The sequence below is a fragment of the Aedes albopictus genome, chromosome 1 (assembly GCF_035046485.1).
Source record: "Aedes albopictus strain Foshan chromosome 1, AalbF5, whole genome shotgun sequence".
Lineage (NCBI taxonomy): Eukaryota > Metazoa > Arthropoda > Insecta > Diptera > Culicidae > Aedes > Aedes albopictus.
Window position 1 is genome coordinate 272,043,197 of NC_085136.1, and position 19,248 is coordinate 272,062,444.

Below are 19,248 nucleotides of genomic sequence, written 5' to 3' on the forward strand. Positions count from 1 at the left end.
CCGGAAGCCTTGGAAGGGCTTCCCCTCCGGAAGCCTTGGAAGGGCTTCCCCTCCGGAAGCCTTGGAAGGGCTTCCCCTCCGGAAGCCTTGGAAGGGCTTCCCCTCCGGAAGCCTTGGAAGGGCTTCCCCTCCGGAAGCCTTGGAAGGGCTTCCCCTCCGGAAGCCTTGGAAGGGCTTCCCCTCCGGAAGCCTTGGAAGGGCTTCCCCTCCGGAAGCCTTGGAAGGGCTTCCCCTCCGGAAGCCTTGGAAGGGCTTCCCCTCCGGAAGCCTTGGAAGGGCTTCCCCTCCGGAAGCCTTGGAAGGGCTTCCCCTCCGGAAGCCTTGGAAGGGCTTCCCCTCCGGAAGCCTTGGAAGGGCTTCCCCTCCGGAAGCCTTGGAAGGGCTTCCCCTCCGGAAGCCTTGGAAGGGCTTCCCCTCCGGAAGCCTTGGAAGGGCTTCCCCTCCGGAAGCCTTGGAAGGGCTTCCCCTCCGGAAGCCTTGGAAGGGCTTCCCCTCCGGAAGCCTTGGAAGGGCTTCCCCTCCGGAAGCCTTGGAAGGGCTTCCCCTCCGGAAGCCTTGGAAGGGCTTCCCCTCCGGAAGCCTTGGAAGGGCTTCCCCTCCGGAAGCCTTGGAAGGGCTTCCCCTCCGGAAGCCTTGGAAGGGCTTCCCCTCCGGAAGCCTTGGAAGGGCTTCCCCTCCGGAAGCCTTGGAAGGGCTTCCCCTCCGGAAGCCTTGGAAGGGCTTCCCCTCCGGAAGCCTTGGAAGGGCTTCCTCTACTGAAACCTTGGAAGGGCTTCCTCTATGGAAGCCTTCCCCGAGAAGCCTTGGAAGGGCTTCCCGAGAAGCCTTGGAAGGGCTTCCCCTCCGGAAGCCTTCCCCTCCGGCTTCCCCTCCGGAAGCCTTCCCCTCCGGCTTCCCCTCCGGAAGCCTTGGAAGGGCTTCCCCTCCGGAATCCTTGGAAGGGCTTCCCCTCCGGAAGCCTTGGAAGGCTTTCCCATCCGAAAGCCTTGGAAGGGCTTCCTCTATGGAAACCTTGGAAGGGCTTCCCCGAGAAGCCTTGGAAGGGCTTCCCCGAGAAGCCTTGGAAGGGCTTCCCCGAGAAGCCTTGGAAGGGCTTCCCGAGAAGCCTTGGAAGGGCTTCCCCTCCGGAAGCCTTGGAAGGGCTTCCCCTCCGGAAGCCTTGGAAGGGCTTCCCCTCCGGAAGCCTTGGAAGGGCTTCCCCTCCGGAAGCCTTGGAAGGGCTTCCCCTCCGGAAGCCTTGGAAGGGCTTCCCCTCCGGAAGCCTTGGAAGGGCTTCCCCTCCGGAAGCCTTGGAAGGGCTTCCCCTCCGGAAGCCTTGGAAGGGCTTCCCCTCCGGAAGCCTTGGAAGGGCTTCCCCTCCGGAAGCCTTGGAAGGGCTTCCCCTCCGGAAGCCTTGGAAGGGCTTCCCCTCCGGAAGCCTTGGAAGGGCTTCCCCTCCGGAAGCCTTGGAAGGGCTTCCCCTCCGGAAGCCTTGGAAGGGCTTCCCCTCCGGAAGCCTTGGAAGGGCTTCCCCTCCGGAAGCCTTGGAAGGGCTTCCCCTCCGGAAGCCTTGGAAGGGCTTCCCCTCCGGAAGCCTTGGAAGGGCTTCCCCTCCGGAAGCCTTGGAAGGGCTTCCCCTCCGGAAGCCTTGGAAGGGCTTCCCCTCCGGAAGCCTTGGAAGGGCTTCCCCTCCGGAAGCCTTGGAAGGGCTTCCCCTCCGGAAGCCTTGGAAGGGCTTCCCCTCCGGAAGCCTTGGAAGGGCTTCCCCTCCGGAAGCCTTGGAAGGGCTTCCCCTCCGGAAGCCTTGGAAGGGCTTCCCCTCCGGAAGCCATGGAAAGTCTTCCCCCGAGAAGCGTTTGAAGGTACTTTTACCCCAGATCTCCCCCACGGCGACGACGGCGTGATTTAAATTACTACCGCACGCCATTATTTCTAGGCTATAGCACAAGGAGAAGACGTACCTACTGAAGTGACTGCAGCAGAGTGCAGCGGCGACACAAGGCAAGATGCTGATTGCACTGAATAATGCTGTTGATCGGTGCTGCCGGTGCTGCTCTCCACTCCGTCGTCCGGCGATGCGATGGATGGCGCTGGCCGGGTTATGTCTTGTTTAGGAATATTTTAATGTTATCATTTTATCGCTTCGTTTGCCAGTATTAAATACTTGCTGCCTCCTTGTCGACTGCGACGACAACGACGACGATGAAGCTGGGTCGTAGAGCGTAGTATTTCGTTACAATTCGACCATCGCGATATGAAGTGGCGGTGCGGTGAGATGTGTGGTGTGTTCGGTTGACACCCGATAGCTCGGTCTAGGTTAAGGTTTCCTTGTAGATTGTACCGAGATTGCAGATGATTTGCATTCGGGTGTGCTAGCGGGGGTTGATGTGGCTTGGAGGGAAGCTCATAGTAATGGGATTGTAAGTACTGGTTTGATCTTTCTTGTGAGAACGCATTACATGCGGTTGTGAGCTTGAAAATAAACAATTTATTGCGTTTCCTAGAGTGTGTGTTAGGTAGGATGATTCGGTTCTGATTCAGAGCGATACATTCTGATTATCGGATGTTGAGCAAATTCAAATAGTTGGTTATGAATAAAATTAATTAACACGCTTTTTCTTTTCTCTTCTTTTCAGATAAACGGACTAAGACAACTACTTATTTACTGTATAGCTGCTGGCGATTGCTGCATTACATTCTAGATTCTTGGCGTGTATCTAGCGGCATCCAGGCGAGATATGTATTAAATTATTCTTGAGATGCTTGACGGATTCCTAAAAAAACATTGCTACTTTTTGCTGCCTTGAAGTCGATGCACAGTGATGCGTTCACTGTATTTCTTAAGGATTCCACCTAATATGAGGATCTGGGCCGTTGTCAACTGGCCGTCGACGAAGCCGGCTCTATGATTGTCCAAGAACATATTTGCTCAAGATCTTCCTGCATCTATGAAGATGAACTGGTACTCGGTAGGCAGCATTCTTGTCGCCTTTAATACTGGTATGACCTTTGTATACGACTTCGATATCTGAGACCTTTGAATGACGGAGCACGTCCCTAAATACCTTGTCATTGAGGTATGATGTCTTCCACCTGCGAGGGCTTGGCCTTGGCCTAGCCGTCTCTTCCTCTACCCGCTGCTTGCCTGCTGTTGTTGCTGTCGTCGATGATCGGCTCCATTCCGTTTCGGCTAAAGGTATACTTGGTGTGTACCAACATTAGCGAAATCGACATCTTGCATTGTCAGTGCCTATAGCTTACCGTGACCCCGTTGGATCGTTCCCCATTCCACGGCCCAGGCATTGAAGTCACCCGCTGTAAGCACCGGGCTACGTCCCGTCAGCACGGTCGCCATACAGTCCAGCATCTACGTAAACTACTCGAACGACTACCGCAGAGGCACATTACAGCTACAGAAGAAGACCCCGTTTACTATGGTGACCACGAAGCCCTCGTAGGTAGTAGACACCAACTGCTGGACAGGTTATTTACCCGTCGTCCATGGGTCCGCTATGATAGCGATATCCTTCCCCCACTCAGAAACTGCTTGACGAAGCAGTTGCTGAGCTGTGTCACAGTAATGATTCAAATTCAGCTGCGTTACCTGAACTGTGTTTTGTAAGCTGCGGCTCTTCTGAAGGCCGGACACATTGAACCTCCCGTTGCGAGCTTGCTGTTCACAGATTTCCCGGAGCAAATCAAATATCTGGGATTTGTACAGCATTGTGTCTTGTGGCCTTCGCCGCCACATCGCCTACACAGCTTGCTGCTATCTGGGCCTTTACAGTCCCATGACTGGTGTCCTGGTTCCAGAAACCTTAAACAAACCTCCAGTGGCTCGTGCAAGGTCGGTTGGCGTACTGACCAGCCCACCTTCAGCTTCCCTACTATAACGGACTTGTTTGCGTACCATCTGTGTCCCGGCCGGGTCCTTCCGTAGCCGAACGGCTTCGGTGGCCACCTGCACTTCGTCTCGCACTGTTGCCGCAGTGCCGTAACGAGCTTATCCGCTTCAGTGATCTCGTCTAGGTTTTTAACCTTCAGCGTTGCCTCTGCTGTAAGAGCACTCGCCTCAACGCTCGTCAAGGTCCTCTTCCGACAGATATTTGTAGAAGGCGTCCTTGCGTTCTTAGTCGTGGTTGAGCTCGAGGATCATTACACCTGTGCAAGTTCTTCTAATACTGCACACGTCGTCTCCCAGATCCACGAGCTTGGCATCGCTCCTCAACGCCTTCAAGATTTTCGGATACTTCAGTCAGAGTTCGGTCTTGATGACGACCGTGTCGCTTTTCTCGCTCTTGGCACCTCCCCTCATACGTTTTCTAGGCTTGGTTCCCCTATGTCCTGCGGTTTCTGCTTCTTCTTGTTCTTTCGCTCTACTTTAATCCAAGGGACATTCTCCCCCTGACCCTAACTAACTTGTGATTGCTGAGAATTAATCAGTGGTTCTTTAATCCGAGTCTTTCCGATATGCTTGGCTGGAGTGCGGCTTCGAGGTTAGCAGCCGCCTGATAGCTCCTCACCTGAAGGTTGCCTCACCCACTTCTGCTAGTACTTATGAAAAGCAGTCGCATCCGCCACTTTTTGGGATACCTGCGAACGCGAAAGCCTCCATCTGTGTAGACTTCGTAACCTTTGCGTTTGCCGGTCTAGCCACTACTGCAGTATCCACAAGTCTCTCGTGATCTTGCTTGGCATCGTCCATCGACTTCCGAAGTTGCAGCAGGGCCGATTTAAGAGCTTTGCTTGTGTTGGACTTCGAGGGCGCAACGTCGATGATTTTGCCAAGCTGCTGCACAGCCACCTCCATTGCAGAAATGGTCCTCATCAACCACGCTCCGTCCACTATGTTCCCTGGTACTTAGGCTAGCCGGGGAATGAATCGGAGCTCCAACGCTAGCACTGCGAGCTTCCTGCTCCCACCTCTTCACCTTTCCTTAACGGAGCCAACCCACTTCTCGCGAAGAGTTTGGCCTCACCACTACTTCCAGTTGATTTCTGATTTGATTTGTAACTCATTTTTAGATCCTACAAGAAGCGCGGGAAAAACGCGGTGAGGGACAAAATACTGTGGGGAGTGCCCAGGCTCCGTTAACGAACGAACATATGTTTCATGGTCTCGAGTGCTTTCTCGACGGTTTTTGTAACCGACAAGTTAGCGTTTACGTCGGACCTCCCCTTCCGGAAGCCGTACTGGTTACTCGAAAAACCATTTTCGCCCTCGGTGAACCTCAATATTCTATTGAGGATGATCTCTTCGAGAACCTTCCCCGCCCTGTCTATCAAGCATATTGGTCTATATGCCGACGGGTCTCCGGGTGGTTTCCCCGCCTTTGGCAATAGTAACGGGCTCTGCCTCTTCCAAGCTTCTGGGAAAACTCTCTCGTCCAGGCATTTCTGCATAGTAGGCCTGAATATCTCGGGAGCCTCTGCAATAGCTACTGTTAAGGCCAGGTTCGGAACTCCGTCCGGACCTGGGGCCTTACCTACGCTAAGGGACTTTGCTATTCCCGCAAGTTCCACATGGGTGACCCTCTCCTCATCGCCAGCCCCGGCTGTCCTACGACATGGATCGCTTGACAGCTGTAATTGGGGTTAGCAGTCCTGTTCTTAGCCGGCAACAACACGGCTGACTCGCAGAAAAGGAGAGGGGGTGGTCAAGTTCCTGGACTACCGTTTCTGCCGCCCCATACTCTCTCCCCTTTGAGGATTGAGTACTACAAATTCCCCGTTGGACTCAAGCTCTTGGAGGGCGTGGGATGATCAAACTCAACGTACTATTGGTTTACACAGAATTTTCTCTGTACATCCATTCCAGCATGGTTCGGGAGACCGTGGAAGATATGGAATCTAACTTGAAAAGAAGAGCACGTACTCCGCAGTCGCCATGGAGCATGCTTGTCCATTTGGACATACTCGATATAAGCATATGTGCCCCAGCCATTGTTAACGGAGTCCCATGCTATTCGCCACCTCAGCATTGACGACTTTTGGCGATTCATTTAGCTGCTTCAGTGATCATTTGGAGTTGTAAACTCGCCCGTGATTACCAGCACCCGTTGCGTTGCTTGAACTTGTGGATGTTTGCGAAATTTCAGCTGTAGTGGCCTCGTCTAGTCCTCTACGGTCAGCTCCACCTCCTCTAGCCTTAACACGCCATCGTACGTCGCGTTCATTATCACCGGGCCCACGATTGATTCCTAAGTACCCGGTGGTGATGTTGTAGCTCATATCTCTATCCTCGATTTCGTAGAGAAACACGTAAGTAGCTCTCCATGATCCGGGACTCCGTGACTCCATGGCTATGGCGCTTTTGACAGCGGACTAGCTGACACTTTTGAACGCGTTCTGTACGTCTAGTGTGACAACCGCGCAGAAACCGGTTCCCCTTCGCTTTTTTGGAGCGCCATCTCGATAATTTTGGTCAATGACCTCCAAAGTCGATTCGTCCTTTACGGAAGCCAATCTGGTTATTCGATGGCCCAGAGTTAACCCATAAAGTGGCAGGACGGTCCGAAAATTTTCAAAAATCGAGATCTCAGTGGTTTTTTGAGCTTTTAAGTTATTTTTTTTTATTAATTAAGGGGAATAGTTGTACTTTAAGATGCACCAATGGACAACCCCCAGCACCCACCCCCCTTTTTTTGGCGAGCCGAAATAGATGGCTTTTGTTTGTATTTTATTGGAATGCTCCATGAAACTGTTTACAGTTATGACTTAAGTCATAAAAAATATGTTTCACAGATCCTAGATGTCAAGTTTACTTCGTTGAACGTGTCTTATCAACCTAGATCATCTTAAGGCCCCCAATATACTATGGAATTACAGTCATAATACTCTGTAAGCTCCTCAATGTTATGTCTGCAATTATTTCATGAAACAAGAGTGTGAGAATACTCCTAGAGCCACCAGACATAAGCTGGCAACTATCTTCTTGCTGTTTGGATGTTCTATGATATCCAAACTATCCTGGAGTTACGACCTCATGTACAACAAGATCTACCACAGTCACCAGTCAATCTACGTTTGCGATTATTGTCCGCTGGTATCCATGGTGCTCCGAAATGCAACGAGAACAGGGTTGTTAACGTTAATCAACGATTAACGCCGTTAACGTTAATTTTCATCCGAATCAACGTCAACGGCGTTGCGTTGATTTTCTAGCCAGTTAACGTTAACGTCAACGGAATGCGTTAAATTAACGTCAACGAATGCCGTTAATTTTGGCGTTAATTGATGTAATATGCTTTGTGATCAGTGTGACTCTTGTGGGGTTTTTTTTTTTCAATTTTTGGGTAGATTATTATTTGTGTTTGACAAGTTTTTTTTTTTTTCATTACTCACTAGCAAGATATTTTTTTTTTTTTGAGGAGCTTGTGCGCCGGCATTTGACAGTGTCATAATTGAATCTACATATAACGTCCACGTCAAAACCTGCAAAATGCTTTGCCGACTTACTCAGGAAGCGTGAGTTTATGCTTCGGAGGGAAGTAATGGTGTTGGTGCATTATGCACCATCTGCTGTGAAACTGAGCGCGCTTGTTATGCAATACACACAACGCGCTCGTCTTTGGGACTGGAAGCATAGACTGAATAGTTGTTGCTGGAAGTGCCCAAAGCGCTCTAATTCCGTCCATGACTATCCCCGGTGTTTTTAGGCTACTCACATGTTGTTTGTGAACAATTATGAAACGTGACTCATCTTAAGTAGCTATTGAGTTGATCACAGTAGCCATCCAGGCAAATGTCACAAATTTTCCCATTGGTTTCTAGTATTCATTTGATCTTGGTCATACTTCAGCAAAGTCGAGGTAACGCGGTTTCAGAGTTATCTCAGCAAGAACTCAAGCAACGTTACCTGAATAAACCTCTACTGCATTCAGGTTTAGAGGACAGCAAAATCTAAATCATGCATACCTAGATAGTTTGGTTTACCGAAGGCTGACATTCAATTCTAAACGCGAAAAATAAAGGAATCTGATGTAAGTAGCTAGGTTAAAGTTACCTTTCTTGTAAATCATGTGAAAGGAGTTATATGTATTTTGAGTCAATATATTTTTTCCTGATTCATTCGTTCTAGTTGTTTTGTCGGCCATCTTTTCAATTATGCTTTTAAAACGGCCAAGGTTGCTTCAAATGCTTCGCCCATGAAAAAGCGCCCATATTAGTTGAATAATAGCTCTTCGCGCACTAGGCAAAGCTCCAATATGTCGCCTAAAGAGTTGCCACTTATAATATTGGGTTAGCTAATGGGGCAAGAGAGCAAATGCTTGGTCTAATCGAATGCATAATTTGATGTTGCCCACAAGACCACTGGTCAAGGACTTACAGTTGATGGATATTTTGGTTCCAAATTCCACCGCTAGGCGGTGCTAGTGAGCTAAAAAATTTTGTTTTTCATATAAATCAGGAAAATTTGCAAAAAATTGCAACTAACGCCGCCTAGCTGCAGAAACTCGAACCAAACGATAATTATTCTGAAAGCCCTTGATCTACCAAACAATTTTGCCGAAGACACCATCTTTCTAAAGAATCAGAATGCTGAGATATGTGAAATGTAAAATTTGTACGCTCTCTAGCGCCGCCTAGCGGTGAAATCACGAATCATACGGCCCATATTCTGAAAGCCCTTGACCAGCTGAACAACTTTGCCGAAGAAACCAACTCTCTAAGTAATCAGGATCCTGAGATATATGGGATGGAAATTTTTGTCAGTGTTGCATCTGCTTGTCTAAGATATCACATAAATCACAGACAAATAGATGTGACACTAACGAAATTTCAATCTCATCTATCTCGTAATCCTGATTACTTAGAGAGTTGGTGTCTTCGGCAAAGTTGTTTGGCTGCTCAAGGACTAACCGGTAATAAGACTTAAGATTCAAAATTCCACCGCTAGGCGGCGCTAGAGAGCAAACAAATTTTAAATTTCGCATACCTCAGCATCTTGTTTTTGTAGAAAGATGGTGTCTTCGACAATATTGTTTGGTAGATCAAGGGCTTTCAGAATAATCACCGTTTGGTTCAAGTTTCTGTAGCGGCGCTAGTTGCATTTTTTTGCAAATTTTCCTGATATATATGAAAAACAAAATTTGTTAGCTCACTAGCGCCGCCTAGCGGTGGAATTATGAAACTTAAGTCATATTATCGGTTAGTCCTTGACCAGCCAAACAACTTTGCCGAAGACACCAACTCTCTAAGTAATCAGGATCATGAGGTATATGAGATTGAAATTTAGTTAGTGTCACATCTATTTGTCTGTGATTTATGTGATATCTTAGACAAGCAGATGAAACACTGACAAAATTAAATTTGTACTACAATTAACGTAAAATTAACGGAGTCGTTAACGTTAAATCAACGCTCCGCGTTAACGTTAACGTTGATAAACGTTTCCAAAAAATCAACGGAAGAATCGTTGATCGTTACAATTAACGTTAACGAATTAACGAAACTGCGTTAATCGTTGATTAACGTTAACAACCCTGAACGAGAAGTCCTGTCTGAGGTCGTACGACATTGTAAGGTTTACAAAATGTCCTGGAGGTCAGAACTTTCAAGTTCTACAGAATCTACCTCAATTGCCATTCAATCTACGTTTGCGGTCACTGTCCGCTGATTTCCATGGTGCTCCGAAATGCAACGAGAAGTCCTTTCTGAGGTCGTACAACATTATAAGGTTTACAAAATGTCCTGGAGTTCAGGACTTTCAAGGTCAACAGAATCTACCTCAATTGCCATTCAATCTCCGTGTGCGGTTACTGTCCGCTGATATCCATCGTGCTACGAAATGCAACGAGAAGTCCTTTCTGAGGTCATACAACATTATGAGGTTTACAAAATGTCCTGGAGTTCAGAACTTTCAAGTTCTACAGAATCTACATCAATTGCCATTCAATCTACGTTTGCGGGTACTGTTTGTTGATATCCATGGTGCAACGAAATGCAACGAGAAGTCCTTTCTGAGGTCGTACGACATTGTTAGGTTTACAAAATGTCCTGGAGTTCAGGACTTTCAAGTTCTACAGAATCTACCTCAATTGTCATTCAATCTACGTTTGCGGTTACTGTCCGCTGGTATCCATGGTGCTCCGTCATGAAACAAGAAGTCCCTTTTGAGGTCATATGACATTGTAAGAGTTTCAAAATGTTTACAGAATCTACATAAACCACTAATCAATCTACTAAAGTGTTTATTGTGAAATATGAAATAGGATCACAAAAACAATAATGGATTTTCCTTCGGCGTAATATTTGTTCAACCAATTAGCCATTCGGCCAAATATCCAGAACTCCAAGACATTTTGCAAACCTTACAATGTCGTACAACCTCAAAAAGATTTTCTCGTTGTTTTGCAAAGTACCATAAACTAACTGCGGTAGATTCTATAGAACATAGAAGCCGTAGACTCAAAGACATTTTGTGGTCCCTACTATGTCCAACAGCCTTGCGAAAGACTTGTCTTTCAAGGAAGATTGAGTAGCACCGTGAATATCAGCTAACAAATACGTACATTGAATGGCGATTGATGTAGATTATGTAGACCTCCTAAGCTATAGATTATGTAGAATCCTGAGCTGTACGATATCTTGCTAACTTTACAATGTCGTACAACTTCAAACAGAACCTCTCAGTATAGACCGTCCGCTTTGACAGAATAATCCTCACCAACCCAACAGCTTTCCGGTAGTGTCCAGCAAACAAATTGGTCTGTACACAGCGCCGGAGGGTAACCGACGGGTCGTATTTCGTGGCGCACGACCACACGTTGGCTCGATCCTCTGCAACATCCCGGTGGAGCGCTTTGGGGTGCCTATGAGCCAATACACTGCACTAGTGGCACTCGTTCCTTGATAGGCATCTTCTTAGCATTTCGACATCCCACGCGTCCATGAACAATGTCGCCTTGTATAGGTAAGCCATCCCCGATGGCTATCGATGATTCTCGAATGTGGCCAAGTTCACAGATCCTCCGTGTTCTGCCCTGTATCGTATAACCAGATGGTCACTGTGCGCGTAGCTGTTGTCGAGAACTGTGTGTGTACCCAACCCACAGCCTGAGTTAGCGATAAGATCCCCGAACTCCCGGACTCGGAAACGGTCACATCTACGATGTGAGGTGTAGCTGTTTTGTCGTCTACGTTCGCGAAATTCACGAACAGCCTAGGAAGAATCCAACCTTTTACGTTAGTCAAGCGCAACCACATTTGACCTCCCAGGCATTGAAGTTTCCACGGATATCCACAGGACTAGTGCGCTGGATAACGAATAAGGGCTGGTCTGTAGACTACCTCAGGTCATATCATCAGCAGTAGTACACCCCGTTGAAGTTCACTATTGCGAAGCCCTGGTAAGCTTAGTCTTATTCGCTATGCGGTATGGGACCGCTAGTAGAACGATATATGTACTGGTTTCCAAGAAGGATTACCAAAGTAACTGTTGTGCGGCCTCACAGTAACATAGGTTCAGCTGTGTAACCCGCATTATCGTCGACTCATATATCCTCCACGCGTTGCGAGGCATTTGGGACCACCCGTCGCTTCATATGGCCCTTGATCGCGGTGCAGATCAAGCGTTTTGTGGCCGAATTGCACTCCCCGGTGATGTGGCCTTCTACTCCTGAACACATCCTTCTATACATCCTGAAGAGTATTTATGCTCCTAACTGGGCCTTTACATGCCTATTGCCTACGACGAGTGAACTTGTTCGAAGCACTTGAAACAAGCCTATAACGGCTCATACATGATAAGCGGATACACTGACCAGCCAACTCTGATCCAACCGAGACTATCTGCGTGCCTGTCGAACCCTTTTACAGGCGGAGTGATGCACTTGATGCAGCATCTACCTCACACTGCTGCGTAACGGCGTGACGGCTGCAAGCTTCACGATGTCGGTGATCTCTTCCAGGTTTTTACACTGGAGAGTTGCCTCCACCCTCAGGCCTCTCGCCTGCACATTTTTGCCCAGGACATACTGGGCTAGTGCCTTGTAGGAGATGTCTTTTTGGCTTCCTCCTTCTTCAGCTCCAGCATCATCTCTCCCAAATGATCAGATATGATGACAATATCTGTCCTCCAGTCAGAGACTGCCTGACACAGCAATTGCTGGGCTGCGAGCAGTAATTTGGGTTTACCGACCTTACCCGTTCTGTCATTTACCAGCTGAGGCTTGATGATGATTAACCTGGGCTTGTTAGGGGAATATCTGTAAGTAAAAAGAAAATCGCGTTAAGTGCTGTTCCTTTGAATTCCACTAAGAATTTGCATCTTTTGACAGATACGTATTTCGACCTCAACTGTAAGGTCGTCTTCAGTGTCTTATACTTGACTCGACTCAAGTCGAATCAACTAGAGTCTAAGGTGCATCATACCCCTGGCCCGCCCTAGTCTGTGGTGGTAGACGATCCACATAAAGTTGCATCCCCCTTTCATCCGGGACTACCCAGCCGTCTGAGACACTTGACGCACTTGATCGCTTTCAACTCACAGGCTTTGTTGCATCTTTATTTTCCTCTTCTTTCTTTACGAAATGTAGCTTATCTTCAAACGACTGCCACGCGTGCTTATGCGACTGCTTTGAGTATGCTGCATCTGGCGTCTTTGTCAGGTTACCCACAAATGCGAAGACCACAGTCTGAGTTGACTTTGATACCAACCACGTACCTTCAGCTTCATGGGCTCTACTGCTGCTACTGTTGCCATGAACTTGTCATGGTCTTGACTTGCCACTAGCATCGGCTTCCGGAGTATCTGCAAGCTCTGCTTGAGGTCTTGGCTGATAAGTCTTTTGAAGGAATTACTTATCTTACCGGTTAGACTGAAGGCTACGTCCTACGTCCTACGTCATCTGGACGTAGGAGTCGTCTCCATTCCACTCGGTCCACGGCTGTGCGTCTCCAGTTCCACACTCTGCGAAGGGTCCGCAAATCGTCCTCCCCTTAGTTGACCCACCTAGCTCGCTGCACTCCACGTCTTCTTGTACCGGTCGGATGACTCTCGAGAACCATTTTAGTCGGGTTGCTATCCGACATCCTGATGACGTGACCCGCTCACCGTAGTCTCCCGATTTTCGCGGTGTGGATGATAGTTGGTTCTCTCATCAGCTGACGCAGCCCGTGGTTCATTCGCCTTCTCCAAGTCCCGTCTTCCATCTGAACTCCGCCGTAGATGGTACGCAACACCTTTCGTTCGAAAACTCCAAGGGGGGCGCGTTGGTCCTCTGCACGTAGAGTCCCTGTTTCGTGCCCATAGAGGACTACCGGTCTAATCAGCGTTTTGTAGATGGTTAACTTCGTGTTACGGCGAACTGTATTCGATCGTAGAATTCTGCGGAGTCCAAAGTAAGCACGATTTCCTGCCACAATGCGCCTCTGAATTTCTCTGCTGATGTCGTTGTCGGCGGTCACCAGTGAGCCAAAGTACACGAATTCTTCAACCGCCTCGATTTCATCACCGTCGATATAGAATCGGGGTGGCGGGCGCGATGATTCATCCCTAGAGCCCCTAGCCATCATGTACTTCGTCTTCGACACATTAATTACTAATCCAATTCTCATGGTTTCATTCTTTATTTGGACGTGCATTTCCGCCATCGTCTCAAATTTACGAGCAATAATATCAATATCAGCGAAACCAAGCAGCTGAACGGACTTCGTGAAAATCGTTCCACTCGTGTTTATCCCCGCTCTCCTAATTACACCCTCTAAAGCAATGTTGAACAGCAAGCACGAAAGACCATCACCTTGCCGTAGCCCTCTGCGAGATTCGAAGGGACTCGAGACTACGAGACTACGAACTACGCACATCACTCGATCCATCGTCACCTTGATCAATCGTATCAGTTTAACCGGGAATCCGTATTCGTGCATAATCTGCCATAGCTGGTCTCGATCGACCGCATCATACGCCGATTTAAAATCGATGAACAAATGATGTGTGGGCACGTTGTAATCGTGGCATTTCTGCAACACCTGGCGGATGGTGAACATCTGGTCCGTTGTAGCGCGTTCACCCATAAATCCAGCCTGATATTGCCCCACGAACTCTTTTGCAATCGGTGATAGACGGGGGCTTAAAATTTAAGAGAGTATCTTGTAGGCAGCGCTCAGTAGTGTGATCGCGCGATAGGTCCCACAATCCAACTTGTCGCCCTTTTGTAGATGGGACACACGGTGCCTTCCATCCATTCCTCCGGTAATACTTCCTCCTCCCAAATCTTGGTAACGACCCAGTGTAGTGCTCTTACCAGTACTTCCCCACCGTATTTCGGAACCTCGCTTGGTAGTTCATCCGCTCCAGCGGCTTTGTTGTTTTTCAACTGGCTAACATCTTCCTTAATCTCTTGGAGGTTAGGAGCCGGAAGTCTTTCGTCCTGCGCACGTACTCCTAGATCTGTTACCACGCCACCTTCGGTGCTTGCAACGTCGCCATTAAGTTGCTTATCGTAATGCTGCAGCCACCTCTCGACCACCTCATGCTCGTTCGTGAGAAGATTCCCGTGTTTGTCGGCACATGTGTGCTTGTGGCACAAAGCCTCTGCGCGAGCGTTTCAGCCTCTTCGAGAGCTTCCGTATGTCCTTAGCGCGGTACAACTCTTCCATCGCTTCGCGATCTCGTTCTTCCTGCTGGCGCTTCTTCATCCGGAAGACTGAGTTCTGTCTGTCTCGCGCCTGTCTGTAACGTGCCTCATTCGCCCTCGTACGATGTTGCAACATTCTCGCCTATGCTGTATTCTTCCCATTTTTCAATTGTTCACATTGGCCGTCGTAGCAGATCGAATGTCTCTCCAGCCATCAAGCCGTTCAAGTGTAGCTGCGCCAAGCTGTTCTTCCGTTGGTAGGGCCACTGCAAGCTGCTGCGCGTAGTCTTGAGCCACTTCTACGTTCCGCAGCCGCTGCGTTCGACTTCGATGCGTGGTAATAACCATCGAAACCTTTGAGCGCATGAATACAGCGACTAGGTAGAGATCCGAATCTATATTCGCACTGCGGTATGTGCGGACATTGGTTATATCCGAGAAGAATTTACCGTCGATTAGAACGTGGTCGATTTGGTTTTCTGTTTGATGGCCGGGTGATCTCCAGGGGACTTTATGGATATCTTTGCGAGGGAAGAAAGAGCTCCGGGCTACCATACCACGGGAGGCTGCGAAGTTTAGGCATCGCTGGTCTTTATCATTCGATACGGCGTCCAGGCTGTTACGCCCGATTACGACCTCTTCAAGGACGCAAAGTCGATAATCACGTCTAGCTGTTGTGCAGCTATATCCATGGTAAATAGCCCGTCACGGTTTTTGTTGACGGCCCTCGTCTACCACACTCGGTCCATTACCTCTCCCGACGACATGCCAGGCGGAGTTGCTAACCTTTTTATTTCTCTTAAATTAATTAAATAAATGTGTAATTGTAGCAATCGCCTGCCTATAACAATGGCCTTATATCATTTTCCACCTAATTAAGGCTTATCTAACATCACCAGAAAATTATCACTTGCACTAAAGCTTAATTACACATTCTCTCCATGCTTACGTTTTTTCCTCTCTTCTCTATCCGGGAGAATGGAACTGACTTTGCTCCTCGGAATAACAGCGCATCGATTTATCCATTCTGCTTAACCAGTCGGTAGGTAGGTATTCACGTTTGGTAGCAGAAATGAAGCGATAAAGTAATCAGCAAAGTGAAAAAAAAAACTTACACCAAACCAGACACTCATTAAAAACAAATAAAATGATAAGTGCGCAAACAGTGAGCTGAGCGAGTGCATAAACACCGACCGACCGCGCATGCACAATTTATGCGCGACAGCCCAGCAGATATCCATGAGACAAGAAAACGAAATTCGTGACGTTCCGTGGCAAAAGGAAAGCAAAAGTCGGAGAAATGGTTCCCTGCTGGGGCAGCAGTAGCAGCAGCAGCAACAACACTTGTCACGACATCGGGATCCAGTAGAAGTTCCCCTACTCGCCCACTAGCACCCTCAACCAGATGAAACTTCGCACGCCAAAGCACAACGAAAAATGACAAACCTAAACAAACTCAAGGTGGTCGTCATTGGCAGCTCCAAAGTGGGAAAATCAGGTGAGTAGCGTCTCTCTCGTGTCAGTCCGAGTGTAGCGGCGCCACGCTACCACGCTATCCTCGTTGACGTTTATTGTTATTGATATAGTTATGGTTATGACACGTGGCTATGGTGAGGGCCTCCTCGTCGATTGATGGCTAACTGCAGTTGAATTGTTTTCTATTGGAGTTTAATTGTCGTCGTCGTTTCCATTTGAAGTGTCCGGCAACGGACGGAAGCCTTGAGGATGGCCAACTAGGGCCATTCGTGCCGGACGGAATGCTGAACCATATACGTAAAATGACTACCAGTTGGGGTGGTTTTAACATTGACCTAGTCCGGGCGATTGAAGATTCACTTGTGGTTCATATATGCATTAATAGCGTGTAACTATAAACTTCGATTGCATTAGTTCACTTTTGAATTGAAAACTCATTTTTTAGTTTATTTAGCATTTTTTACCTTCTGAAGATGAAATGATTAATTTTTATTTATTTTGTTCTCAATGATAGTTTGAAAGCGGAAGAATGATACCTTTGAAATAAATTGAATTCACGAAGATATCGAAGTTCCTGAAGATAAACTCATGATTACGGACAGAATCTTGGGATCCCGGAGAAAACTATCAGTTCCAGGTGTATGATGATGTTCACGAGATTAAAGAAAACTCCTGTGATCCGGAAACATAGCCAAAAATAAAGGTGATTTCTCTAGTAGCTCTGTAGAGGATTCCTCTAGGAGTTTCGTAGGAAATTCTTCCTGGAATTCCACCGAGGATTCTTCCAGATGTTTCACAGAAAATTCATCCAGATGCTTCGTGGCAAATGCCTCCTAAATTTTAAACGGGAATTACTCTTGGAATTTGACTGATAATTTTTCTAGGAGTTACACTATGAATTTGTCTGGGAGTTCCACTGGGAGCTCTTCTGATAATTCCTCCGGAAGATCCTCCAGGAGTTCCTTCGAGAATTGCTCCAGGAGTTCCTCCGGGAATCGCTCTAGGAAATCCTCCGAGAGATGATCTGAGGCACAACAAATGCATATTAAAATATAGCATATTTTAGTGGAACCTTACAAATGCGTAATGAATTAGGACATCCCAAGTAACAATTTTGATTTTATCGAAGTTTTGTAGCGATTCAAAAACCCTAACCATAAAACCATTGATGCCGACTTGAAATTACTCTCGAGCTCTTTTATGCCTCCAAAAGTCCATGATCTGGCTAGTTGGCCCAGCCTTATTATGATCTACAGGACTTCGTATGCAAACCGGGTTAGGATTTCGGGTTGTATCATAGTTTTATTGTATCATATTGTATATTCTGACTTGTCAAATATTTGTTTTGATTATTTTTCACTATCAATGTTCGATCGTCAGAATAAATTATGCTTGGTTGTTTATTCAGCCATGAATTGGAAAGATGCCAATCTGGTATTGAGATTTGACTTCCTATTTAATATGTGTTGGGAGACATGCCCCTGAGAAATTTGTGGTGAATGTGACTGTGATAATCACAAAAAATAAGTGCGCCACACAAACTGTGCATTAATAGGAAGTTAAATGCATTTAATTTACTTGGTGGAATTGGGCGTGAAAAAGGTTTTTTCAACATAGCGGAGTTTCAAAAACATTATGTAATTTTTCTGAAAATAATAGGGTATTGTACCATTTGGGCAGGTGTACCTATTTTGGGCACTTGCTGCTATAACTAAGTCAATTTCAAAGCGATTGATTTGAATTTTTGTATAGAGTTAGGCACGTTCAGTATCTGATGACGGAAACGTGTTGAATCGTTAAGTTTGATCTTAAGCGCTGTACGTGAAATCATAAAATTGGGTAATGATTTTTCTGTATTTAGATAAATTATCCCGGCTAGGCGACATATTTTTCTGATAAAACTCTGTGTTCCTGATGATTTCTCCATTAGGGCTTACCTTCCTAAGGTGGTCATAACTGAGCTTTTTTTTTTGTCTGTATTAACGAGATTTTTAACCCTAGGCTAGTTCATCTCGGATAACTGAGCTTATGATAGAACTAACGGTTTTATCACAGCATTTTTTGGTCTATGATACGGCCACGAAATCTTTTGCTGGTTCTAAGCGTTGCCTCACAGTTTTGTTTATTTGTTTACAAAAAGAAATCTCCGACAATAACCGCAAATGCAAGTTTTATTGAAATGGCATATAATTAGTGATAAAACCAATTCATGACCACTTGCATGTCTTTAAATGACGATGTTTATAGCATAGTTTTATGTAATGACAAAGGTGTAAAGTAAAAAACTACCACATAAAACTAATATAAAACAACTAGCTTTTTCACATGCTCGTATAAAACCAGGATAAAACATGAATAAATCTTCAAGGCATGCTGATTGTTACTTGGGCACATTTGTACAAACACAACACATAACGTATATTTTGTCCTGTTACCCTATTGGATAACAATTTCCGATTACAGGATAACGAAGTTTCATAATTGTTGTTGGTCCATCAGCCACTCCTGTAATCGTATTTTTTTACTGGCAGGTTGCCATTTGTTCGCAACTTTCGTTGCTTTCATAGCTTGAGTTTTGTCAAGGAATTTCTTATCCTAAGAGGCATGTGGATTCAGCTTTTAATACAAGACGTTTTGATGATGTCCCTGATAGAGAACAATTCACTTATCTGATAATTGAATTTGCCCGAAATATCCTAAATGTAGGCCATCAAAATGAGATGGCTAAGATCTCATGGTGCTCTTTTACTTTTGAGCACTGTAAATGTGCATTTAACTTGGAAAATTCTTACAAGTTAAAATAGTAAATTAACACAAACATAAAATTTGTAATAAGTTTTCCCGAGAGTTTCTCCGGGAATTCCTCCAGAAGATCCTCCAGCCATTCTTCTAGGAATTCTTAAGCAAACTTCTCTATGAGTTCCTCCGGGATTCACTCTAGGAGTTTCTTCGGGAAATCCCGTAGGTGTTCTTTTATCTATTGCTGCGCAGTTTCTCCGGGAATTCCTCCAGGAATTGCTCCAGAAGTTCCTCCGAGAACTGCTCCAGGAGTTCCTACGAGAATTCTTCCGAGAGTTACTGTAGGAATTCCTTCGAGAGCTTTTCTGGGAATTCCTCCGAGAATTTCTCCGGAAACTGCATCAGGAGCTCCTTCGGGAATCGCTCCAGGACCTCCTTTGGAAATTGCTCCAGGAATTTCTCCGACAATCGC

The 19,248-nt window shown here is 46.7% G+C and overlaps 1 protein-coding gene across 4 annotated transcripts in view; it reads left to right on the forward strand.

Moving 5' to 3' along the window:
* The window catches only part of LOC109401002 (ras-related and estrogen-regulated growth inhibitor), a 321,248-nt gene that overhangs the window by 262,228 nt on the left and 39,772 nt on the right, over nucleotides 1-19,248 (forward strand). For 3 of the 4 annotated variants that reach the window (XM_019673469.3, XM_062846774.1, XM_062846773.1), the window contains exon 3: nucleotides 15,571-16,059. In XM_019673469.3, coding sequence (XP_019529014.1) covers nucleotides 15,999-16,059 — 61 coding nt within the window. In that variant the 5' untranslated portion in view covers nucleotides 15,571-15,998. The remainder of the gene's footprint in view (nucleotides 1-15,570; nucleotides 16,060-19,248) is intronic. The other variant, XM_062846775.1, reaches the window with a different exon arrangement.